We start from the raw sequence: 20,215 nt of genomic DNA on the forward strand, positions 1-20,215 counted from the left end.
TTTCCACCCATTTGACAGCACTTTAATGAGCAACGACAGTCCAGGAATTTAACTACTACAACGCATCTCAACAGTAGACCATTATATTGACTCGCTATTATGGAGTATGTTCCCAGTGAAGGCCATGTTCAAAGGATCCCACCTGCGGGCTGCGTGTTGAGCCCCGCATAAATCCATTGTACGCATTTACACATTGCAGGCCACAAACAAACGGGCCACATGTTGAATAGTCCTGGTCTAGATCATCCCTGATAGATATTTGTCTAACCTGCTCTTAAATATCTCCAATGATGGAGATTTCACAACCTTCCTAGATAAATTTATTCCAGTGCTTAACCACCCTGACAGGAAGTTTTTCCTGATGTCCAACCTAAACCTCCCTTGCTGCAATTTGTCTTAACATCAGAGGTCAAGGAGAACAATTTCTCTCTCTCTTCTTTGTAACACTCTTTTAGGTACTTGAAAATTGCTATATTGTCCCCTGTCAGTTTTCTCTTTCCAAAATAAACAAGCTCAATTCTTTCAGTCTTCCCTCAAAGCTTATGTTTTCTAGAACTTTAATCAATTTGTTGCTCTTCTCTGGACCTTCTCCAATTTCTCCACATCTTTCTTGTAATGTGGTGCCCAGAACTGGACATAATACTCCAACTGAGGCCTAATCAGCTCAGAGTAGAGCAGAAAAATGACTTCTCATGTCTTGCTCACAACACTCCTGTTATTGCATCCCAGAATCATGTTTGCTTTTTTTTGCAACAGTGTCACAGGGTTGACTCATATTTAGCTTGTGGTCCATTATGACCTCTAGATTCCTTTCTGCAGTACTCTTTCCTAGACAGTCACTTCCCATTCCATGTATGACACGGATTGTTCCTTCCTAAGTGGACTACTTCGCATTTGTCCTTATTAAACTTCGTCCTATTTACCTCAGAGCATTTCTCTAGTTTGTCCAGATCATTTTGAATTCATCCTCCAAAGCACTGGCATCTCTTCCCAACTTAGTATCATCTGCAAACTTAATAAGCATACTCTCTATGCCATCATTAAATTGTTGAAGATATTGAACAGAACTGGTCCCAAAACGGACCCTGCAGAACCCCACTTGTTATGCCCTCCCAGCATGAGTGTACCATTAATAACTACTCTCTGAGAATGGTTATCCAGTCAGTTATACACCCACCTTATAGTAGACCCATCTAGGTTGCATTTCTCTAATTTACTGATAAGGTCATGTGAAACTGTATCAGTTGTTTTACTGAAGTCTAGGTATACCATGTCACTGCTTCTCCAAGACTTGTTACCTATCAAAGAAAGCTATCGGATTGGTTTGATCTTTGTTTTTTACAAATCCATGCTGGCTGTTCCCTATCACCCTGCCCTGGGCTAGCTAGCCAAATAGCATTTAGTGCCCCCAGCTTGGGATCTTTCTCTCACCTGCCAGCTGGAGGCAACAGCGTTTCTTCCCCCACACTGCTCTGGGCATCCAGAAAACACACCTGCCTGATCAGCTCGCTGCCTTAGGAGCCTATTTTGGAGTGGGGTGAACAAACTGTCAAGTGGGCTGTCCTTTCCAGCCACACTGCTGCAGTGGATAGGACGTTCATGTTGTCTGTCTCCTTTGCCTTGCCCAGCCTGGGCCCACTATTTCAGTGTGAGGCTGCGTGCGGCACCTGGCCCACTGGGAGCCCCCCGAGACTGGCTGAAGCCTTTGGGCACTACCAGCATCCAAACAATGAATTTCGAGTTTATGCTTCTCTGAACCTTTTTGCCACCGCCAAAGCTGCCCTGCCCTTGCAGATGTGCTATTCAGAAATGGGAGCAAGCTGCCCAGTGTATACACATATACACATGCACTCTGGGTGTGTATACACATGCACACTCAGTGTGCACACACAAGTATGTACACACAGTGCAGGAATTGTACTTACTCACCCCCCTCCCTACACACCACTCCTGTGGGCACAGGGCACTCCCTGTGAGACTCCTCCTGATGCTGCTGGCCTGCCCCGGTGCTTTGGGTGCTGTCATAGCACAGCCAGTCCTTGTATGTGCCTCTGCACACGGGCATTCATCCCGGAGGCAGGGCCCCCGGCTGGAGCCTGCCCAGCCTGGCACATGGCCCCAGGCCCCTCCCAGAGCACAGTAAGGAAAGAGGCAGGCCGCACTTTCCAAGCATTTACGTAACAAACCCAATCAAGGAGGCAGGTTAGTGGCTGGGCACAGAGCTGGTCCAATTATAGTGAGGGGAGGCTACAGCCAGGGGCAAACCCAAATACAGGCTGTAGCTCAGCAGCTGCCTGGCTGCCACTTTTCTGGTGAAACCTTAGCCCTAGCAGCCTTCGAGGCATGTCCCCCTCTGACATTCCAGCCCAGCTATGCTGGTGGGATCAGCTCCTGAGAGTGACATTGGGGGCGTGGAGGGGGTTTGGGACAGGCTGACGGCTGAGTTTGTGGGAGGGACCCAGCAAACAGGAATGTTCAGTGGCTCTGGGAGGGGTGGGGCAGGGCACAACACCTACCGTATGTGACATGGAGTGTGCCAACAGGCTGAGAGGTGCTCCCTCAGCAGTTAGTAGCAGCAGGAAGGGGGTGTCTGGGGATGTGCCAAGCAAAGGTCAGGGGAAACTGAGGCACCCTGGGACCCAGGCACCCCTCTTGCAGGAACTCGACTTGTGGAATGTAGTGATAGCCCGGGAGAGTAGTGGGGTGGTGGGTGCAGGGCGTCAGCCAAGACAGGGCACAGGCATTGTGACTGGGTGTTTGCAGGGCTGAGCTGCCGGGCGGTCCTGCCTCCGGAATGACCTATGCAAAGGGTTCAGGGCTGTGCAAACAAGCAAAGAGAGGGGGTGGAATGTAAAGTGTCAGTGTGGCTGGTACCCTAACCAGGCAGAGAATTGGTCCTGGTCCCCGCGCTGGATGCAGAGGGTCTCTAGTGGCCACCAGGGGAGCCCCGAGGAGGGTGGGGGAGGCTGGGGGATGTAGTAGGCAGCCCCCCATGTGTCTAAGTCCACACCTCCATGGGGATCATGCCTTCCTTGCTGTTGAGTGGGGGCAGGAGGTACTCTTCTGCCATGAACTCCAAGGGAAACTGCACCAGGTGGCCCTGCACCTGAGCTAGGTGTTGGCGGGCAAGCTCCGGGCTGACACAGGCCAGGTTCTGCACTGCTGCATACTCCCGCAGGGCCCGGAGAGACAGCACGGCATTGGTGGGAAGGCAGCGGAAAACCTGCAGGATGAGGTCATGGGTGAGAGCCTGGCAGGGCTGGAATCCACCCATAGGCCCTGCAGGCCCAGCTCTGTCCCCAAAGCCTTGCTGGTACCCCTCATTCCCGAACCGCAACCCCTGCCAGTCCAGCTCTCTGCTCCCTCCAGCTTTAATGATGCCTTGCTTCCTTCCAGCCTTGCTGGTGCCCCTCACTCCCCACCCACAGACCCTGCTAGCCCAGCCCTGTCAGTACCCCTCATTCCTGACCCATAGGCCCTGCCACCCCAGCCCCAGGTTCCCCACACACTTGCTCATAGATGTTGGAGTTGTTCAGGGCGATGCCTTTCCAGGTCTCATGAAAGAAGTGGTCGCTGACAGGATCCTGGATGTCGATGCTGCAGTTGCCCGAGGTTCCCAGGAGCGCCCTGCGGAGAATGACCAAGCACTGGAACGAGCCGCCCACATTCAGGTAAGAGGCTGCGGCTGCTGCCCAGCCCTGAGACAGGGCCTTGCACCCATGTCTCCAGCCCATCCCCCCACCTCTGCAGTAAGGGGCATGCTCAGGGTGAGGGTGGGATGTGTGGCCTATTCCCACCTGAAGCAGTCAAGTCGCAGGCTCAGGGCGAATTTCCCAGCCTGGTATGGCTCCCCATCCATGACAGATGGGACCAGCTCTGTGTCCTCCACCAGCACCGCCAGCTCACTGTCCCGCTTCCCCAGCAGGCTGCGGTCATTGATGTTGGCAGAGCCTGGCAGGTCAAGGGTGGGATTAGAGCCCTGCCAGAGCCCTTCACTCCTGCTGCACCTGCTGTCCTGCCCCCCAGCTCTGCTGGTACCCCTTGCTCTGACCTGCAGCCCTTGCCAGCTCAGCCCTGCCCCACCAACCCTGCTGGGGCCCCCTGCTCTGACCTGCAGCCCTTGCCAGCTCAGCCCTGCCCCACCAACCCTACTGGGGCCCCTTGCTCTGACCTGCAGCCCTTGCCAGCTCAGCCCTGCCCCTGCCCAGCCTTGCTGGTGGCCCCTGCTCCTGACCTGCAGTCTCCCACTATGATCCCCTCTGCTGATGCCCTTCTGTCTTGTTCCAGCTGGGAACCAGGACTCCTGGGTTCTCTCCCCAATTAAGGGAGGCATGTGGGGTTCCGTGGGGGAGAGGCAGGGAGCCAGGACTCCTGGGTTCACACTGGAACACACCAATAATGACCCGGCGGTCGTCAGCGATGAGCATCTTGCTATGGATGTAGATCAGCTCAGTGGTGAGGGAACCAGACAGCTCCCCATGGGTGCGCAGCCCGCAGATGGAGATGTAGTTCTTCCACTCGTCCCCAACTGCCAGGGGAGAATGGGGGGTTATTTCGGGCCTTCCCCCAGCACTCTGAGTACATCCTTCACGGGGGGGTTTGGTCCTTCCTGGGCCAGCCGGTTGACCTCTGACAGCCCTCACACTTGTATTTTCCCCCAGCCCTGGGAAGGGAGCGGGAGCGGGTGGGTTAGGGCAGGGGCGCTGGGAGGCCAATACGGCAGTACACAGACAATCCAGGAAGTTTCTGGAGAATGTTGGGGATAACTTCCCGGTACAAGGGCTGAAGGAACCGACCAGGGGCCATGCGCAGCTTGTCTATCTGCTCACAAACAGGGAGGAATTGGTAGGGGAAGTAGGGCAGCAGTGATCAAGTTCATGATCCTGAGAAAAGGAAGAAAGGGGAGTAGCAAAGTGCACACCCTAGACTTCAGAAAATCAAACTTTGACTCCCTCAGAGAACTGATAAGGAGGATCCTCTGGGATGCTCACATGAAGGGGAAAGGAGCCCAGGAGAGCTGGCAGTATTTTGAAGAAGCCTTATCGAACGTTCAAGAACAAACCATCCCGATGCACAGTAAGAAAAGCAAATATGGTAAGTGACTAGCTCGGCTTAACAACAAAATCCTTGGCGAGCTTAAACACAGAGGAAGCTTGGACAGATGACTAGGGAAGAGTATAAATATATTGCTCAGCCATGCAGGGGTGTAATTCAGGAAAGTCAAAGCAGAACTAGAATTGCAGCTAGCAAGGGCTGCCAAGGGTACCAAGAAAGGTCTCTACAGCCATGTTAGCAATAAGAGGGCGGTAAGGAAAGGTGTGGGACCCCTACTGAATGAGGGAGGTAACCTAAAAAGCTGACTAGATTGTTGGGATCAACGGCTTGATGTCCAGTTGGTCAGTATCAAGCAGAGTGCCCCAAGAGTTGGTTCTGGGGCTGGTTTTGTTCAACATCTTTATTTATGACCTGGTTGAGGGGATGGATTGCACCCTCAGGAAGTTCTCAAATGACACTAAGCTAGGGGGAGAGGTAGATACGCTGGAGGGCAGGGATAGGGTCCAGAGTGACCTAGACAAATTGGGCCAAAAGAAATCTGATGAAGTCTGACAAGGAGAATTGCAGAGTCCTGCACTTGGGACAGAAGAATCCCAAGTGTTGTTACAGGCTGGGGACCAACTGGCTAAGTAGCAGTTCAGCAGAAAAGGACCTGGGGGTTACAGTGGATGAGAAGCTGGATATGAGTCAACAGTGTGTCCTTGTAGCCAAGAAGGCTAATGGCAGATGAGGGTGCATTAGTAGATCTAGGGAAGTGATTATTCCCCTTTATTTGGCACTGGTGCGGCCACATCTGGAATAGCGTGTCCAGTTCTGGGCCCCCATTACAGAAAGGAGGTAGATGTGTTGGAGAAACTCCAACGGAGGCCAACAAAATGGTTAGGGGGCTGGGGCACATGACTTATGAGAAGAGGCTGAGGGATTTGGGCTTATTTAGTCTGCAGAAGAGAAGAGTGAGGGGAGATTTGAGAGAAGCTTTCAACTACCTAAAGGGGGGTTCCAAAGTGGGATGGAGAGAGGCTGTTCTCAGTAGTGACAGATGGCAGAACAAGGAGCAATGGTCTCAGATTGCAGCAGGAGAGGTCTAGGTTACATATTAGGAAAAACTATGTTGTGAGGAGAGTGGTGAAGCACTGGGATGGGTTCCCTAGGGAGGGGGTGGAATCTCCATCCCTAGAGGTTTTTAAGTCCCGGCTTGACAAAGCCCTGGCTGGGATGATTTAGTTGGGGTTGGTCCTGCCTTGGGCAGGGGGTTGGACTCGATGACTCCTGAGGTCTCTCCTATGACTCTATGATTCTCCCTGGCTTTGGAAGGGGAGTGCAGGCGAGTGGGTTAGAGCAAGGGGGGCTGGAAGTCAGGACTTCTTGGATCTCTGCTTGGCTCTGGGAAGGGAGCGGAGGCTGCTGGGTTACAGCAGAGTCCTGCGCTGCCCCCAACACTCACTGTCAGCTTTCAGGCGGCACAGGATGGAGGATTCGCCCCGGCAGAGAGTCCTGGGGAGAATCAGAGAGGGAGCTAATGAAATGGGCCCTTTTGCCCTCCCCCCAGTTCATCTTGTTCTGGGACATGGGTCCCCTCCCCACATGACACCAATTCTGGGCTCCCCTTCCCTCCACCCTGGGGCTCCCCAAAAATTCTCCAAATTAGCCTAGCTTGGGGCACCCCCTGGCAATCCTCCACACCCACAGACTGTTCCCTTCCCCCTTTACCGGTAGGTGAAGTGCAGGATGGCCTGGATGGAGTTTCCTCCCCCCTCAGCCATGTCCCCCTCAAAGCCGGGCAGCAGTGGCAGCAGCACAAAGACCCGAAACTGCGTCCCCTCGCTGCAGGGAGACAGGGTTGGATTAGCTCCCTGCAGGAGTGTCCTTCTCACCCACAGTGTAAGCAGTGTGCTCTCCCCCGCCCCCCACCCTCCAAGGGCTAGTCCCTGGAGTCTGCCCCACCCCCAGCACCCAGGCTGGGACTTCCTCCCTCCACGGCCGGGACTCCCCCCACTTCCGGGGGTGTGACACAGGCCGGGACTCCCCCCACTTCCTGGGACTCCGTCTCCAGGGTGTAACACAGACTGAGAAGCCCCACTTCCTGGGGTGCGACACAGACCGTGACCCCCCCCATTCAACGACCTGTGGGCACGCAGGATGCGGCTGACTATGGCCTCTCCCACTGTGTTGAGCACTGAGCGCCCATCTGCACAGCTGATGAAGAACTGGTTCTGGAGGGGAAATGAGGGAGGGGTCAGAACCAAGATGGAGACACCCCCCCACCTGCACGCCCCCTCCAGCACCTCCCCTGCCTAATCTCCACCACCATCTACCCAGCCACCCCACCCCACCCCTGCCCCCCCAGTCTAGTCTCCACCACCACCTACCCAGCCGCCCTGCCCCACCCCACCCTTGTCCCACCCTGCCCCAGCACCTCCCTAGCCTAGTCACCACCACCACCTGCACAGCCCATCTTCCCGCACACTGCCACAGCCTGGCCCCTCCAGGCCAGCCCCCAACTTGGCCCCCAGCCCCCACCTCGATGTAGATGTAGTGCTGGCTGCTCTGGATGAGGCTCAGGTAGGCTCTGTAAATGGAACACTCATAGGTCCCAGCCGACCAGCGATCCACGGAGCGCAGCACCTGGAGACGGGGGGCGGGGTGTGAGGGGAACCAGAGCACCCTGCCAGCCCACCCCCTGCAGCCATCCTCTAACCTTACCCTGCCCATCCTCACACCTCCCTCTGTACCCAGCACCGGACCCCTGCTGGGAGCCCAGACCTCCATGCCCCTCCTCTCCACCAGGTGCTTTATGCCCTGGGCCCAAAAGGTGACCTACTCCCTGGACCCATAGGACGATTGGCCCCCCCACCCCTGTATACACCCTGAGCTCATTGGATGACTTCCCCACACTGGGCCCACAGGGCAATTCACTCACACATACTCCCTGGAGGTATGTCTACACTACCCTCCTAGTTCGAACTAGGAGGGTAATGTATGCATACCGCACTTGCTAATGAAGCCCGGGATTTGAATTTCCCGGGCTTCATTAGCATAAGCGGGGAGCCGCCATTTTTAAATCCCCGCTGCTTCGAACCCCGTGTAGCGCGGCTACACGGGGCTCGAACTAGGTAGTTCGGACTAGGGTGCCTATTCCGAACTACCGGTACTCCTCGTTTCACGAGGAGTAACGGTAGTTCGGAATAGGACCCTAGTCCGAACTACCTAGTTCGAGCCCCGTGTAGCCGCGCTGCACGGGGTTCGAAGCAGCGGGGATTTAAAAATGGCGGCTCCCCGCTTATGCTAATGAAGCCCGGGAAATTCAAATCCCGGGCTTCATTAGCAAGTGCGGTATGCATACATTACCCCGCTAGTTCGAACTAGCGGGGTAGTGTAGACATACCCTGGGCCCATAGGGTGACCCCCCCCTTGGGCCCACAGGGGGAGGCTCATTCTCCCTGTGCCCACCCAGCGGTGCACCTGCTGACCTGCACGTTGGTGAGCTGGGCGCTGGGGATGGTGACGGGCAGGTGGTGGGCTGTGCTGAGTGACTTAGGCAGCAGGTACGGGTACTCTGGGCCCTTGTACTTGTTCTTCACTGTCTGCAACAGGATGGGCGGGGTCACACACACCTGTAGCCCAGAGCAGGTGCACAGGACCCCTCCCCTTTTTCAGCCCCTGCTGGGAAGTAGACTGAGCCCTTGCCCCGCCCGAGGCAGGCTCCCGGCAGCCCCAGACCTTCGTGAAGTTCCAGCGCTGGATGAAGTGGCGGGCGATGTCACGGGCAGCTCTGCTGTGCACTGCCACCCCCACGTCCCGCCAGGGCATTCGCGGCGTCCGGGACCTGTCGATGAAATCTGACACGGGGGAGGAGGGGTAGTCAGCAGGAGGGCAGGGGTTGGCTGCATGACCCTAGAGTCAGTGTCCACCCTCCAGCCCCTGGAACGATCCCTGGCCCTACTTGTTTGCCACCCTGAATTTAAGGGGCTTTTTGGGACAACGCTGGGCTGGGCCTGGGCCACTCAGCTGCAGGGCTGAGAGGGTCGGACCCAACTGGGGAAAGAGGGAGTTGTGCTGCTAAGGGGGGAGAGTCCGCTTGAGCCCCCTTGATGGAAGAGCACAGTTAAGGGGTATGTGCTGCTCTAGGGCACTGTGAAGGGGCTGCAGCTCTCATACACATGCCAGGGCAGAGGATATAGCCCCATGTCAGCCTCTAGACACTTGCTGGCTACCATGCACTCTCCTCAGGCTAGCCCATGGCTGGAGGGACCCACCCTTCCCTGGTCACCTTCAAAGGGCCGGTCGAGCTGCACCCAGTCCTTGCTGATGAGGTTGCTGTAGTCCTTGCCCAGCCAGAGTTGCTGGTTGGTGGCCAAGTCGACAGGTGGCTCTTCCCCAGGGGGGAACCCGCTCTGAGGGAGACAGAGCCCAGTGAGGGGAATGGGTCACGGTCAGGGGCAGGGTCCAGAGATGGATTCAGGGTGTTCGAAGCAGTTCTCAACTGGGGTGCAATAGGACTCCAGTGTGCAATGACCCCTTCTCCCCACAGCTGCCCCCAGGGCCAGGGCTTGGGGGGATACAGGGACAGAAGAGGGTTGGCTGGGGGGGACCTGGGCAGGTGCCTCCCCAGCACTGGAGAGGACTGAGTGGTGGGTTCTGACCTTGGCATGGGGGGACAGGTCAGTGAGCCGATAGTGGTGGTCATCCCAGCGCCCATAGGCCAGATCCAGCCCTCCTAGAAAGGCCACACTCTGGTCTACCACAACCAGCTTCTCATGGTGGGCCCACAGGAACACAATAGATGAGACGTGGTCAGGGTGGCGCATCACCTAGTGGGGGGGGGGGAGGCAGGGACAGCTTAGAGATACCTCTGTGGCAGGGAGCTCCAGGGCCTACAGTAACGGTCCTCTCCCCCTCCCTAGGGGTGAGCCCCCCGTGCTACTGTCCTGGGTCCTCTCCCCCTCCCTAGGGGTGAGCCCCCAGTGCTACTGTCCTGGGTCCTTTCCCCCTCCCTTGGGGTGAGCCCCCCCGTGCTACTGTCCTGGGTCCTTTCCCCCTCCCTTGGGATGAGCCCCCCGTGCTACTGTCTTGGGCCCTCTCCCCCTCCCTAGGGGTGAGCCCCCCCGTGCTACTGTCCTGGGTCCTTTCCCCGTCCCTTGGGGTGAGCCCCCCGTGCTACTGTCTTGGGCCCTCTCCCCCTCCCTAGGGGTGAGCCCCCCGTGCTACTGTCCTGGGTCCTTTCCCCCTCCCTAGGGGTGAGCCCCCCGTGCTACTGTCTTGGGCCCTCTCCCCCTCCCTAGGGGTGAGCCCCCCGTGCTACTGTCTTGGGCCCTCTCCCCCTCCCTAGGGGTGAGCCCCCCGTGCTACTGTCTTGGGCCCTCTCCCCCTCCCTAGGGGTGAGCCCCCCGTGCTACTGTCCTGGGTCCTTTCCCCCTCCCTAGGGGTGAGCCCCCCGTGCTACTGTCCTGGGCCCTCTCCCCCTCCCTAGGGGTGAGCCCCCCCATACTACTGTCCTGGGCCCTCTCCCCCTCCCTAGGGGTGAGCCCCCCCATACTACTGTCCTGGGTCCTTTCCCCCTCCCTAGGGGTGAGCCCCCCGTGCTACTGTCCTGGGTCCTTTCCCCCTCCCTAGGGGTGAGCCCCCCATGCTACTGTCCTGGGTCCTTTCCCCCTCCCTAGGGGTGAGCCCCCCCGTGCTACTGTCCTGGGTCCTTTCCCCCTCCCTAGGGGTGAGCCCCCCCCGTGCTACTGTCTTGGGCCCTCTCCCCGTCCCTTGGGGTGAGCCCCCCCGTGCTACTGTCCTGGGTCCTCTCCCCTTTCCTTGGGGTGAGCCCCCCGTGCTACTGTCCTGGGTCCTTTCCCCCTCCCTAGGGGTGAGCCCCCCGTGCTACTGTCCTGGGTCCTTTCCCCCTCCCTTGGGGTGAGCCCCCCCGTGCTACTGTCCTGGGTCCTTTCCCCCTCCCTAGGGGTGAGCCCCCCCGTGCTACTGTCCTGGGTCCTTTCCCCCTCCCTAGGGGTGAGCCCCCCGTGCTACTGTCCTGGGTCCTTTCCCCCTCCCTTGGGGTGAGCCCCCCCGTGCTACTGTCCTGGGTCCTTTCCCCCTCCCTTGGGGTGAGCCCCCCCGTGCTACTGTCCTGGGTCCTTTCCCCGTCCCTTGGGGTGAGCCCCCCGTGCTACTGTCTTGGGCCCTCTCCCCCTCCCTAGGGGTGAGCCCCCCGTGCTACTGTCCTGGGTCCTTTCCCCCTCCCTTGTGGTGAGCCCCCAGTGCTACTGTCTTGGGCCCTCTCCCCGTCCCTTGGGGTGAGCCCCCCGTGCTACTGTCCTGGGTCCTCTCCCCCTCCCTTGGGGTGAGCCCCCCGTGCTACTGTCCTGGGTCCTCTCCCCCTCCCTAGGGGTGAGCCCCCCGTGCTACTGTCCTGGGTCCTTTCCCCCTCCCTAGGGGTGAGCCCCCCGTGCTACTGTCCTGGGTCCTTTCCCCCTCCCTAGGGGTGAGCCCCCCGTGCTACTGTCCTGGGTCCTCTCCCCCTCCCTAGGGGTGAGCCCCCCTTGCTACTGTCCTGGGTCCTCTCCCCCTCCCTAGGGGTGAGCCCCCCGTGCTGCCATCCCAGATGCCTGAGTCCCCTACCTTGATGTTGGGGTGCAGCAGCATGAGTGCTCTCTTGCTGTAGTCGCTGTTGATGCCTAGGGCCAGCCCTACCTCCTTGAAGAGTAGGACGCAGACCCGCACGCCCTCCTCCTGTGGGGACAGGCAGGGCGTTAAGGAGGTGGGGGGAGCACCCAGGGACTCACCCCCCAGCCACTCACCGCCTTGTGCTTCAGGAGGATGTCCAAGCGCCAGTCGTCTGTCTGCGCTGGGCGTTTCAGATGGATCTCGGGGCTTAGCCTGCAGGGGCGTGGAGAGGTGCCTGGATCCTCAGGGCTGCTCCCCCCTCACGCCCTGACCCCCACCCACCTGGCCTTGCTCCAAGCCCTGTCCGGCTCCCTGCAGAGAGCTCAGGGCAGTGCTTTGCCCAGCTTGGAAGCTGGGGTCAGCTCTGGGTGCCCCACACACTGGGGGAGCTGGGGACAAACCAGGGAGCAGAGGCCACTCCAAGGGATCAAAACCTGCCCTAGGGCCCCTGGGGACATTCAGAAAGAGGAGCTGTTCCGAGGGGGTTGGAATCTACTGTTCTCTTGGGCCCTGAAAGGCAGGACAAGGTAACATGGAGCAGGGCAGAGCTTGCTGGGTTTTCGGCTCTGGGAGGCCAGGGGGTGCCTGTTGCCAGAGGGTTTTCCGAGCAGGTTGGACAAATGCCCTGAGGGGCCGGGCTGGCAGTATGGGACCTGACTCAGCATGGGTGGCTGGCCAGCATGGCCCCTTGAAATCCCATCCAGCTATGGTGTCCTCAACTGAGTTGGGACGGCCAGGATCTCCTGGAGGGAAAGTGCCCTGGGTGACCTTGGAGGGACTGGTGGAGCCCATGGGCCCAGGCTAGCTGATCAGCAGGGGCCCAGCACACTCCCAGGAGGTTGGGTCCCAGGAGTGGGTTTAAAAGGGGACACAGGGAAAAGGTGGGGGGAGGGCTGTAGGGTGGAGAGGGCAAAGAGAACAAAGCCCTGGGGGGGCAGGCAGCACCTATGGGGCAGAGGGTGTGTGTGAAGGCCAGGATCCAGGAGGTGGGGGGAGGCAGGGCGTGGGTGCTTGGGGCAGAGCGGGATGGGGCAAGGGCCTGAACACTGGGCGGAGGTGGGGCAGGGCCTAGAGGGGCAGGACGTGGAGGGAGAGTGAGGAGTGGAGCTTGGGAGACAGCAGGGGTCACTCACCACCAATCAGTAATAAAAATCTCCTCCTTTGCTTGCATCAGTGCATCGGCCAGAGCCGCAAAGTACCCAGCACCATTCACAAACCTGTGAGGGGGTGGGAGTGGGAACTTGGATGGTCGCTTCCCCCCAGAATGTCCTCCCCCTCCCCCAGAGCTCATACCCCGCCCAAGTTCCCCACACTCTCTTAGGGTATGTCTACACTACCCTCCTATTTCTAACTAGCAGGGTAATGTAGGCATACCGCACTTGCAAATGAAGCCCGGGATTTGAATTTCCCGGGCTTCGTTTGCATAAGCCGGGCGCCGCCATTTTTAAATCCCGGCTGGTTCGAACCCCGTGCCACGCGGCTACACGCGGCACGAACTAGGTAGTTCGAACTAGGAAGCCTTCATTTGCAATTGCGGTATGCCTACATTACCCCGCTAGTTAGAAATAGGAGGGTAGTGTAGACATACCCTTACCCACCGGGTGCCTGGCAGTGAAAACTGCCAGTGTCACTGTCCCCTCCTCCCATACAACCCACTTTCCTCTGTGCCCGCGTCAGGCATGGCCCTCCCCACAGTGGGCATCCCCCTCACCATCGGGCAGGGGTTCCCTCGCGGACAGGTGCAAAGGACTGGTGCCGATGCATGTGCAGAAAGTCCCTGCCCTTCTGCTCAGCCAGGTCCGAAATCTCCTGCCCCCACCAGCGTGCCTGCCGGTAGCTGCTGCACTTCAGAATCAGTGTCCTGGGGTGGGGGAGAGAGGGGATTACAAACCGGCCCCCCCTTCCCAGGGACAGAACCCAAGAGTCCTGGCTCCCAGCCCCGCGCTCTGACCCACCAGCCCCCACACCCCTCCCAGGGTGTCCTGGCTCCCAGCCCTCCACCCCATTGTCAACTACCAGCTTTCCCCCTCCCCTATGTTGAGGGGAACCCAGGCATCCGGACCTGGCACTGTTCTCGACGCGGACCCCATACTTGCTGTCGGTGGATTTCTTCCCCACCCGGACACTGAAGCCCGGGTCGAAGAGCAGCACAAAGGAGACAACCCCTGACTCCGGCTTGAGGTACATCAGGAAGGAGTCCTTCACCACCAGCCACCTGGGAGTGGGAGGGGAGAGGGCAGGGCCAGTGAGCAGGGAGGGGGCCATGTAGACCCCCCCCCAAATCTGCCCCCAACTCACCTCTTGGACCAGCGGTAGCAAATCTGGTGGTGGCCAAAGCAATTGAGTCCCTGGATGTGGTGTCCACCAGAGCGCTTCAGGATCATGCCCTCCCTGCAGCGGGAGCCAGGGTCAGTGGGGAGCAGGAGAACCCAGGAGTGAGAGAACCCAGGAGTCTTGGCTCCACCCCACCCTCGCTCTGACCCACCAGCCCCCACTGCCCTTCCAGTGCCCAGCCCCCACTCCCCTCGCAGATCCAGGAAGAGAACCCAGGGGTCCTGACTCCACCCCGGCCTCCCTCTGACCCACCAGCCCCCAGTCGCCTCCCAGAGCCAGGGAGAGAACCCAGGACTCCTGGCTCCCAGTAGCCAATTCCCTCCACAACTCACTCCCCTCCCATGTGTGGGAACCCTCCCTGGGTGTGCCCCTAGCTCAGGGCCCCCCGATAAGTGGCTGCCCTGGTGGCCAGCAGGCTGCAAGGTGCCTGAGCAGAGAAAGCGAACTGCACTCACAGGCCCTTGGGTCCCAGGTCGGGGATAAAGGAGAGCTGGCTGACGTCCAGGAACTCCGCCTGCAGGGGAGAGGTGCTCAGAGCCAGGCCAGACAGGGTGGGGAAACTGAGGTGGCCAGAGGATGGAATCCAATAATTATGACTCCCAGACCCCATTCCCTTCCCAGAGCCAGGGAGAGAACCCAGGCATCCTGACTACTCACCCTCCCCTCTCCCCCGCTCTAATGTACCTGTGGAACCCAGAAGTCTGGGCAGGGCTGGACTGGAAATCAAAATAGGCCTGGGAAATGGGTTGAGAACAGAATCAAAGAATTTTTTGTAAATTTCCTCTTTGACCCCCCATTAGCCACACCCCTGACCCCTGTTAACCACGCCCCTGGCCCCCATTAGCCACATCCCCTGACTCCCATTAGCCAAGCCTCTGGAGGTAACACTCTCGGAGCAAAATGGACACATGGCCAGAAGTAAAAGGTGTCACATGACCCCTCTCTAAGGACTTTTCCCACCATCCTCCTATCAATAGGGATTCGTTTGCCCCTCCCCCGAACCCGCCTCATGCAATTATCCTGCAATTGCATTAACCCAATGTGTGTGACATTAATGCGGGAGCGGAGAGGCTGGGGGAAGTGCTCCCTCTAAGAATATGTCGACACTAGCCCCCTAATTCGAACTTGGGAGGCTAATGTGGGCATTCGAAGTTGCAAATGAAGCCCAGGATTTAAATATCCCAGGCTTCATTTGCATCTTCCCGTCCGGGCGCCATTTTTAAATTCCACTAGTCCAAAGTAACTGCCCGCGGCTACACGCAGCAGTGAAATGGTAATTCAAACGAAGTCCTTAATTCGAATTAACTGTTACTCCCCCCTCTAGCTCTGAATGCCCTTACCCTCTCCTCTCCCAGCATCACCCTGTCCCCCCTCCCACTGACACCTCCCCTCCTGCCCTTTTCCTCCTTGTCTCACTTGGCCCCCTGGCATTTGTCTCTCCTCCACCCTGCCCCTTAGTGCCTTCCCCTTTCTTCTCCTGACCTGCCCCCTCCCCTCAGCACAAGCCCCTTCCTCTCCCACCCCTTCCCCCTATTTTTCCCCCTTCCTCCCCCACCCCCACCTTCTGCCTTCTAGTTTGCAGTGCTGGAGTCTGTGATTGGGCCCCAGAAGTCCCCGCAGCCCTGGCCCCAGCTGCTTCCGGGGCTCCAGACCACTTGCTGGGCCTGGAGCTGGGCCGCGTGGTTTTAACGTCCCAGGCTGTGACGTCACGCTACGCCTGGGCGCCTCCCCTCTCAGCTGTTGCGTGGCATTTGAGCACGCCGCACATGTGCTCCCTCAGCTCCACCGTGCCCTGTAGATGGCCGGCGCCAGGGAATTTAAAGTGCGGGGCTGCGGCGCCCTGTCACAATCCCCCTCCTCCTCCAACAGCCGCCAGCCGGCCTTTCGGCTGGCCTACCGGGAAATTCCCGGTGTCCCGCCAGGCCAGTCTGCCCCTGAGTCCGGGACACTGACCAGGGAGCCAGGTCCCCTCTTTATGAGCCGCATGGGGTCAGTACATTACCATGGCATGGTAGTTGCGATAGAAGGACATCGCCAGCAAGGAATTCAGGTAGGACTCCAGGTACTTCTGTGGGGAGCAAGGGAAGGAGTGAGAGCCCCTCCCCACTGAAAGAGGGAATCTGGCCTGGGCCCTCCCCGCCATGCCACCCCGCACTGCTTCACACATACCCACATTACCTGCAAGGGCTCCCCATATCCTCCTCCCTCCAAAGGTCTCCCTCTGGCCTAAGTCTCTGCTCCCCTCACCGGCTAAGGGCACAATTCCCCCTGCTTTTCATAGAACCACAGAACACTAAGTCCAGTCCCCGGCCCTCACAGCAGGACCAAACACCATCTAGAATGATCATCTCTGACAGATGTTTGTCTAACCTGTTCCTAAAAGAACTCCAATTATGCAGATTTCACAATCTCCCTAGGCAATTTATTCCAGTATTTAACCATCCTGACAGGAAGTTTTTCCTAATGTCCAACCTAAACCTCCCTTGCTGCAATTTAAGCCCATCGTTTCTTGTCCTATCATCAGAGGCCAAGCAGAACAATTTTTCTCCCTCCTCCTTGTCACACCCATTTAGGCATTTGAAAACCGCTCTCTCAGTCTTCTTCTTTCCAAACTAAACAAACCCAATTCTTTCACTCTTCCCTCATAGATCATGTCTTTAATTACTTCTGGGTATGTCTACACTACCCCCCTAGTTCGAACTAGGGGGGTAATGTATGCATACTGAACTTGCTAATGAAGCCCGGGATTTGAATTTCCCGGGCTTCATTAGCATAAAGCCGGCTAGTGCGAACCCCGTGCCGCGCGGCTACATGCGGCACGGACTAGATAGTTCGGATTAGGAAACCTAATCCGAACTATCTATACACCTCGTTCCACGAGGCGTACAGATAGTTCGGATTAGAAGCCTAATCCGAACTATCTAGTCCATGCCGCGTGTAGCCGCGCGGCACGGGGTTCGCACTAGCCGGCTTTTAAAAATGGCGGCGCCGGCTTTATGCTAATGAAGCCCGGGAAATTCAAATCCCGGGCTTCATTAGCAAGTTCGGTATGCATACATTACCCCCCTAGTTCGAACTAGGGGGGTAGTGTAGACATACTCTTCTCTGGACCCTCTCCAGTTTCTCCACATCTTTCTTAAATGTGGTGCCCAGAACTGGACATAATACTCCAATTGAGACCTAATCAGTGCAGAGTACAGCAGAAGAATGACTTCTTGTATCTTGTATCAGAGGGGTAGCCGTGTTAGTCTGAATCTGCAAAAGCGACGAGGAGTCCTGTGGCACCTTATAGACTAACTGAAGTGTAGGAGCATAAGCTTTCGTGGGCAAAGACCCACTTCGTCAGATGTGTGACGAAGTGGGTCTTTGCCCACGAAAGCTTATGCTCCTACACTTCAGTTAGTCTATAAGGTGCCACAGGACTCCTCGTCGTTCTTGTATCTTGCTCACAACACTCCTGTTAATGCAGCCCAGAATCATGTTTGCTTTTTTTGCAACAGTGTCACACTAAGAACATAAGAATGCCCACATTGAGTCAGACCATCTAGCCCAGTATCCTGTCTGCAGACAATGACCAATATAAACAATGCCCCAGAGGGAGGGAACACAATAGGTAATCCTCACGTGATCCCTCTCCTGTCACCCATTTCCAAACAAACAGAGACTAGGGACACTGTTGATGGACCTAATCTCCATGAATCGATCTAGCCCTTTTTTTGAACTCTGTTAAAAGTCCTACCCTTCACCACATCTTCTGGCAAGGAGTTCCAGAGGTTGACTATGCGCTGAGTGAAGAAAAACTTTCTTATGTTTGTTTTAAACCTGCTGTCTATTAATTTCATTTGGTGATCCCTAGTTCTTATATTGTGAGTATAAGTAAATAACTTTTCCTTATTCACTTTTTCCACACCAGTCATGATTTTACAGACCTCTCTCATATCTCCCCTGTTGATTTATATTTAGCTTGTGGTCCACTATGACACCTCAACCTCTTTCTGCAGTACTCCTTCCTAGACACTGATGGGGGAGCCAGGTCCCCTCCTCACCACTTTCAGTGGTAAAAGTAACTTAAAATTTCTTACAGGTACTGTCCTATTGCAACCTAGGTCCCTGCCAGCTCTTTAAATAGCTCCCTGCAGGCTTTTGCCACAGCTCAGCCAGCTCTTGCCAGAGCTGTGCACCAGGGCGCACCCACTTCCTTTCACCTCTGGTCACTTCCCATTCTGTATGTGTGAAACTAATTGTTCCTAAGTGGACGAGTCCGGACAACCACATCTGCCATGTGAACAGGCCCCGGAACGCAGAGTGGGCAGGAGCTGTGGGCCCAGGAGCAACCCTGCCTTCATCAGCCTTGCACAGGTACAGGGGGCTGGTTTCCCCTAGTCCCATGTAGTCCACTAGCTCATTCCAGCCACTCTCAACAGAAGTACCTGAGAGGTGAAAAAGCTGAGACATTAGCTTTCCCCTTCCCAGAGACACATAAAAAAACAGGTGGATATCTCCTAGCTCTAAAATCCAACACAATCAATTCACTTCCTTAACTCCAGATCCTACTTTCCTGGGTCCCTCGCTCCCTTTTAAATTCAGAATATGCTGAAAAACTCAGGCATTACATTACGCATTTCTTCTTTTTTTGTGTTCAAGTCTGGTTCATTTGACTAATTAAAAACTTCATTCAAATGCTTTTAATGGACAGGAATTTCATTACAAATCACAAGCAAAATGTGACTTAGTCACTCAGAAGGAACAAGTGGGGTGGGTACCATTGGTTAACGGGTGACAAGGCAAAACTGAAGAATTCCAGCAGAAAATTAAAACTCTTGAGAAGGGCAGGTGAGGGAGGTAACTGTGGAAGGAATGTGTGTAGCTGTAGTGTCTTCTGCTGGCTAGTTCCGACAGGCCGAGCTGTGCGGGAAGGCCCAAATGTGACACGCTGGTGATTTTGCTTGGGGCTGCTGATCATGGATTTCAATCTGGCTTAAAATCATGGATTTAAAGCAGTCCTGGAACTCCCAGAATCCACACAGGGGCTCCCCAGCCACCCCTCAAGTTCCCCCATGCTGGCCACAACCCTGCAGCTGTTGGAACAATCCCTCCAGCATTCCCCCCCACCCCAGCCCTGTACCTGTTTGCTGGAAGGGCGCCTTGAAGTGCCCTCACCCGCATGGGGCAGGGCGGGCATTTCCTGAGACGTGGCCTCTGCCCGGGAGCCCTGGATAGCAAACCTGGGAGAGTGTGGAATCAGAGACATGGTGAGACCTAGTGGGGAAAGACCCTGTGCCCCATTCCCTGTCCCCCTGAGCCAGCCAGTCATTGCTCTGGGGCTGAGGGGGAGCTGGTGCCCCTACAGGGGACCAGCCCCTGCCCTGTTCTCCACCCCTAATGCCTGGCAGGAGTTACAATCCCAGACCTTCCTGGGCAGCTTTGGGCCACTGTAGAGGCTAGAGAAGAGCAGGTGGGTACAGTGGCTAAGGAGCAGCCCTGTGTTGGATCGGGGCCCTGAAGGTGCTGGGAGGCTGGGAGGTCCTAGGGCACAGACCACGCTGCTGGGGTTGGGGGACAGACCTGGAGAGGGGAAGGAAGCTTATGAAGATTTTGTGTCTCATCAGGTCACGGTGCAGCTCCTGGAAATGCTTGAATTTCTTCTTCATGGTCCAGGTGAAATCTCCATGGGTCAGGCGCAGGGAATACAGCGTACTGGGTCGGATCTGCCAAGAGAGAACCCAGGAATCCTGGCTTGTACAGTCTAACCCACCAGCCCACACTTCCCTCCTACAGCTGCGGAGAGAACCCAAGAGTCTTAGCTCCCAGCCCCCCCTCCCTCTAAACCACCAGCCCCCACATGCCTCCTAGAGCCAGGAAGAGAACCCAGGAGTCCAGGCTCCTGCCCACCTCCTTTGTTCTAACCCACCAGCCTCCACTCCCCTCCCCTCCCAGTGCCGGGGAGAAAACCCAGGAGTGCTGGCTCCCAGCCCCTTGCTCTCTCACCTTGGAGCCGCTGGTGTAGCGCTCGGTTCCCTCGACCCGGGCTATGACAGGCACCCCCTTCGCAAACACAGGCCCCTGTGACTTGAGTGGCTTCAGGTCATAGACCACCAGGAAGGGGTAGAGTGGGCCTCCTACAGGTGGACAGACAGGTCAGGGAGGGATGAATGCAAGGACACTCCCCATCTCT

At 57.0% G+C, this 20,215-nt stretch overlaps 1 protein-coding gene across 4 annotated transcripts in view; it reads right to left on the reverse strand.

The window, feature by feature from the left end:
• Positions 1–20,215, reverse strand: part of PLD2 (phospholipase D2) — a 24,740-nt gene continuing 4,525 nt past the window's right edge. For 2 of the 4 annotated variants that reach the window (XM_075908058.2, XM_075908059.2), the window contains exons 3-25: positions 20,029–20,159; positions 19,606–19,748; positions 19,166–19,265; positions 16,043–16,108; positions 14,496–14,554; positions 14,005–14,097; positions 13,769–13,921; positions 13,418–13,567; positions 12,840–12,923; positions 11,841–11,919; positions 11,662–11,772; positions 9,699–9,866; positions 9,326–9,449; positions 8,776–8,894; positions 8,526–8,639; positions 7,576–7,680; positions 7,180–7,268; positions 6,766–6,879; positions 6,500–6,549; positions 4,394–4,528; positions 3,798–3,951; positions 3,510–3,627; positions 1–3,223 (exon numbers count right to left, since the gene is read on the reverse strand). In XM_075908058.2, the coding sequence (XP_075764173.1) occupies positions 2,999–3,223; positions 3,510–3,627; positions 3,798–3,951; positions 4,394–4,528; positions 6,500–6,549; positions 6,766–6,879; positions 7,180–7,268; positions 7,576–7,680; positions 8,526–8,639; positions 8,776–8,894; positions 9,326–9,449; positions 9,699–9,866; positions 11,662–11,772; positions 11,841–11,919; positions 12,840–12,923; positions 13,418–13,567; positions 13,769–13,921; positions 14,005–14,097; positions 14,496–14,554; positions 16,043–16,108; positions 19,166–19,265; positions 19,606–19,748; positions 20,029–20,159 (2,684 nt within the window). In that variant the 3' untranslated portion in view covers positions 1–2,998. The remainder of the gene's footprint in view (positions 3,224–3,509; positions 3,628–3,797; positions 3,952–4,393; positions 4,529–6,499; positions 6,550–6,765; positions 6,880–7,179; positions 7,269–7,575; positions 7,681–8,525; positions 8,640–8,775; positions 8,895–9,325; positions 9,450–9,698; positions 9,867–11,661; positions 11,773–11,840; positions 11,920–12,839; positions 12,924–13,417; positions 13,568–13,768; positions 13,922–14,004; positions 14,098–14,495; positions 14,555–16,042; positions 16,109–19,165; positions 19,266–19,605; positions 19,749–20,028; positions 20,160–20,215) is intronic. The other 2 variants (XM_089772793.1, XM_089772794.1) reach the window with 2 other exon arrangements.

Source organism: Pelodiscus sinensis, chromosome 22, assembly GCF_052426305.1.
Source record: "Pelodiscus sinensis isolate ZL-2025 chromosome 22, ASM5242630v1, whole genome shotgun sequence".
Lineage (NCBI taxonomy): Eukaryota > Metazoa > Chordata > Testudines > Trionychidae > Pelodiscus > Pelodiscus sinensis.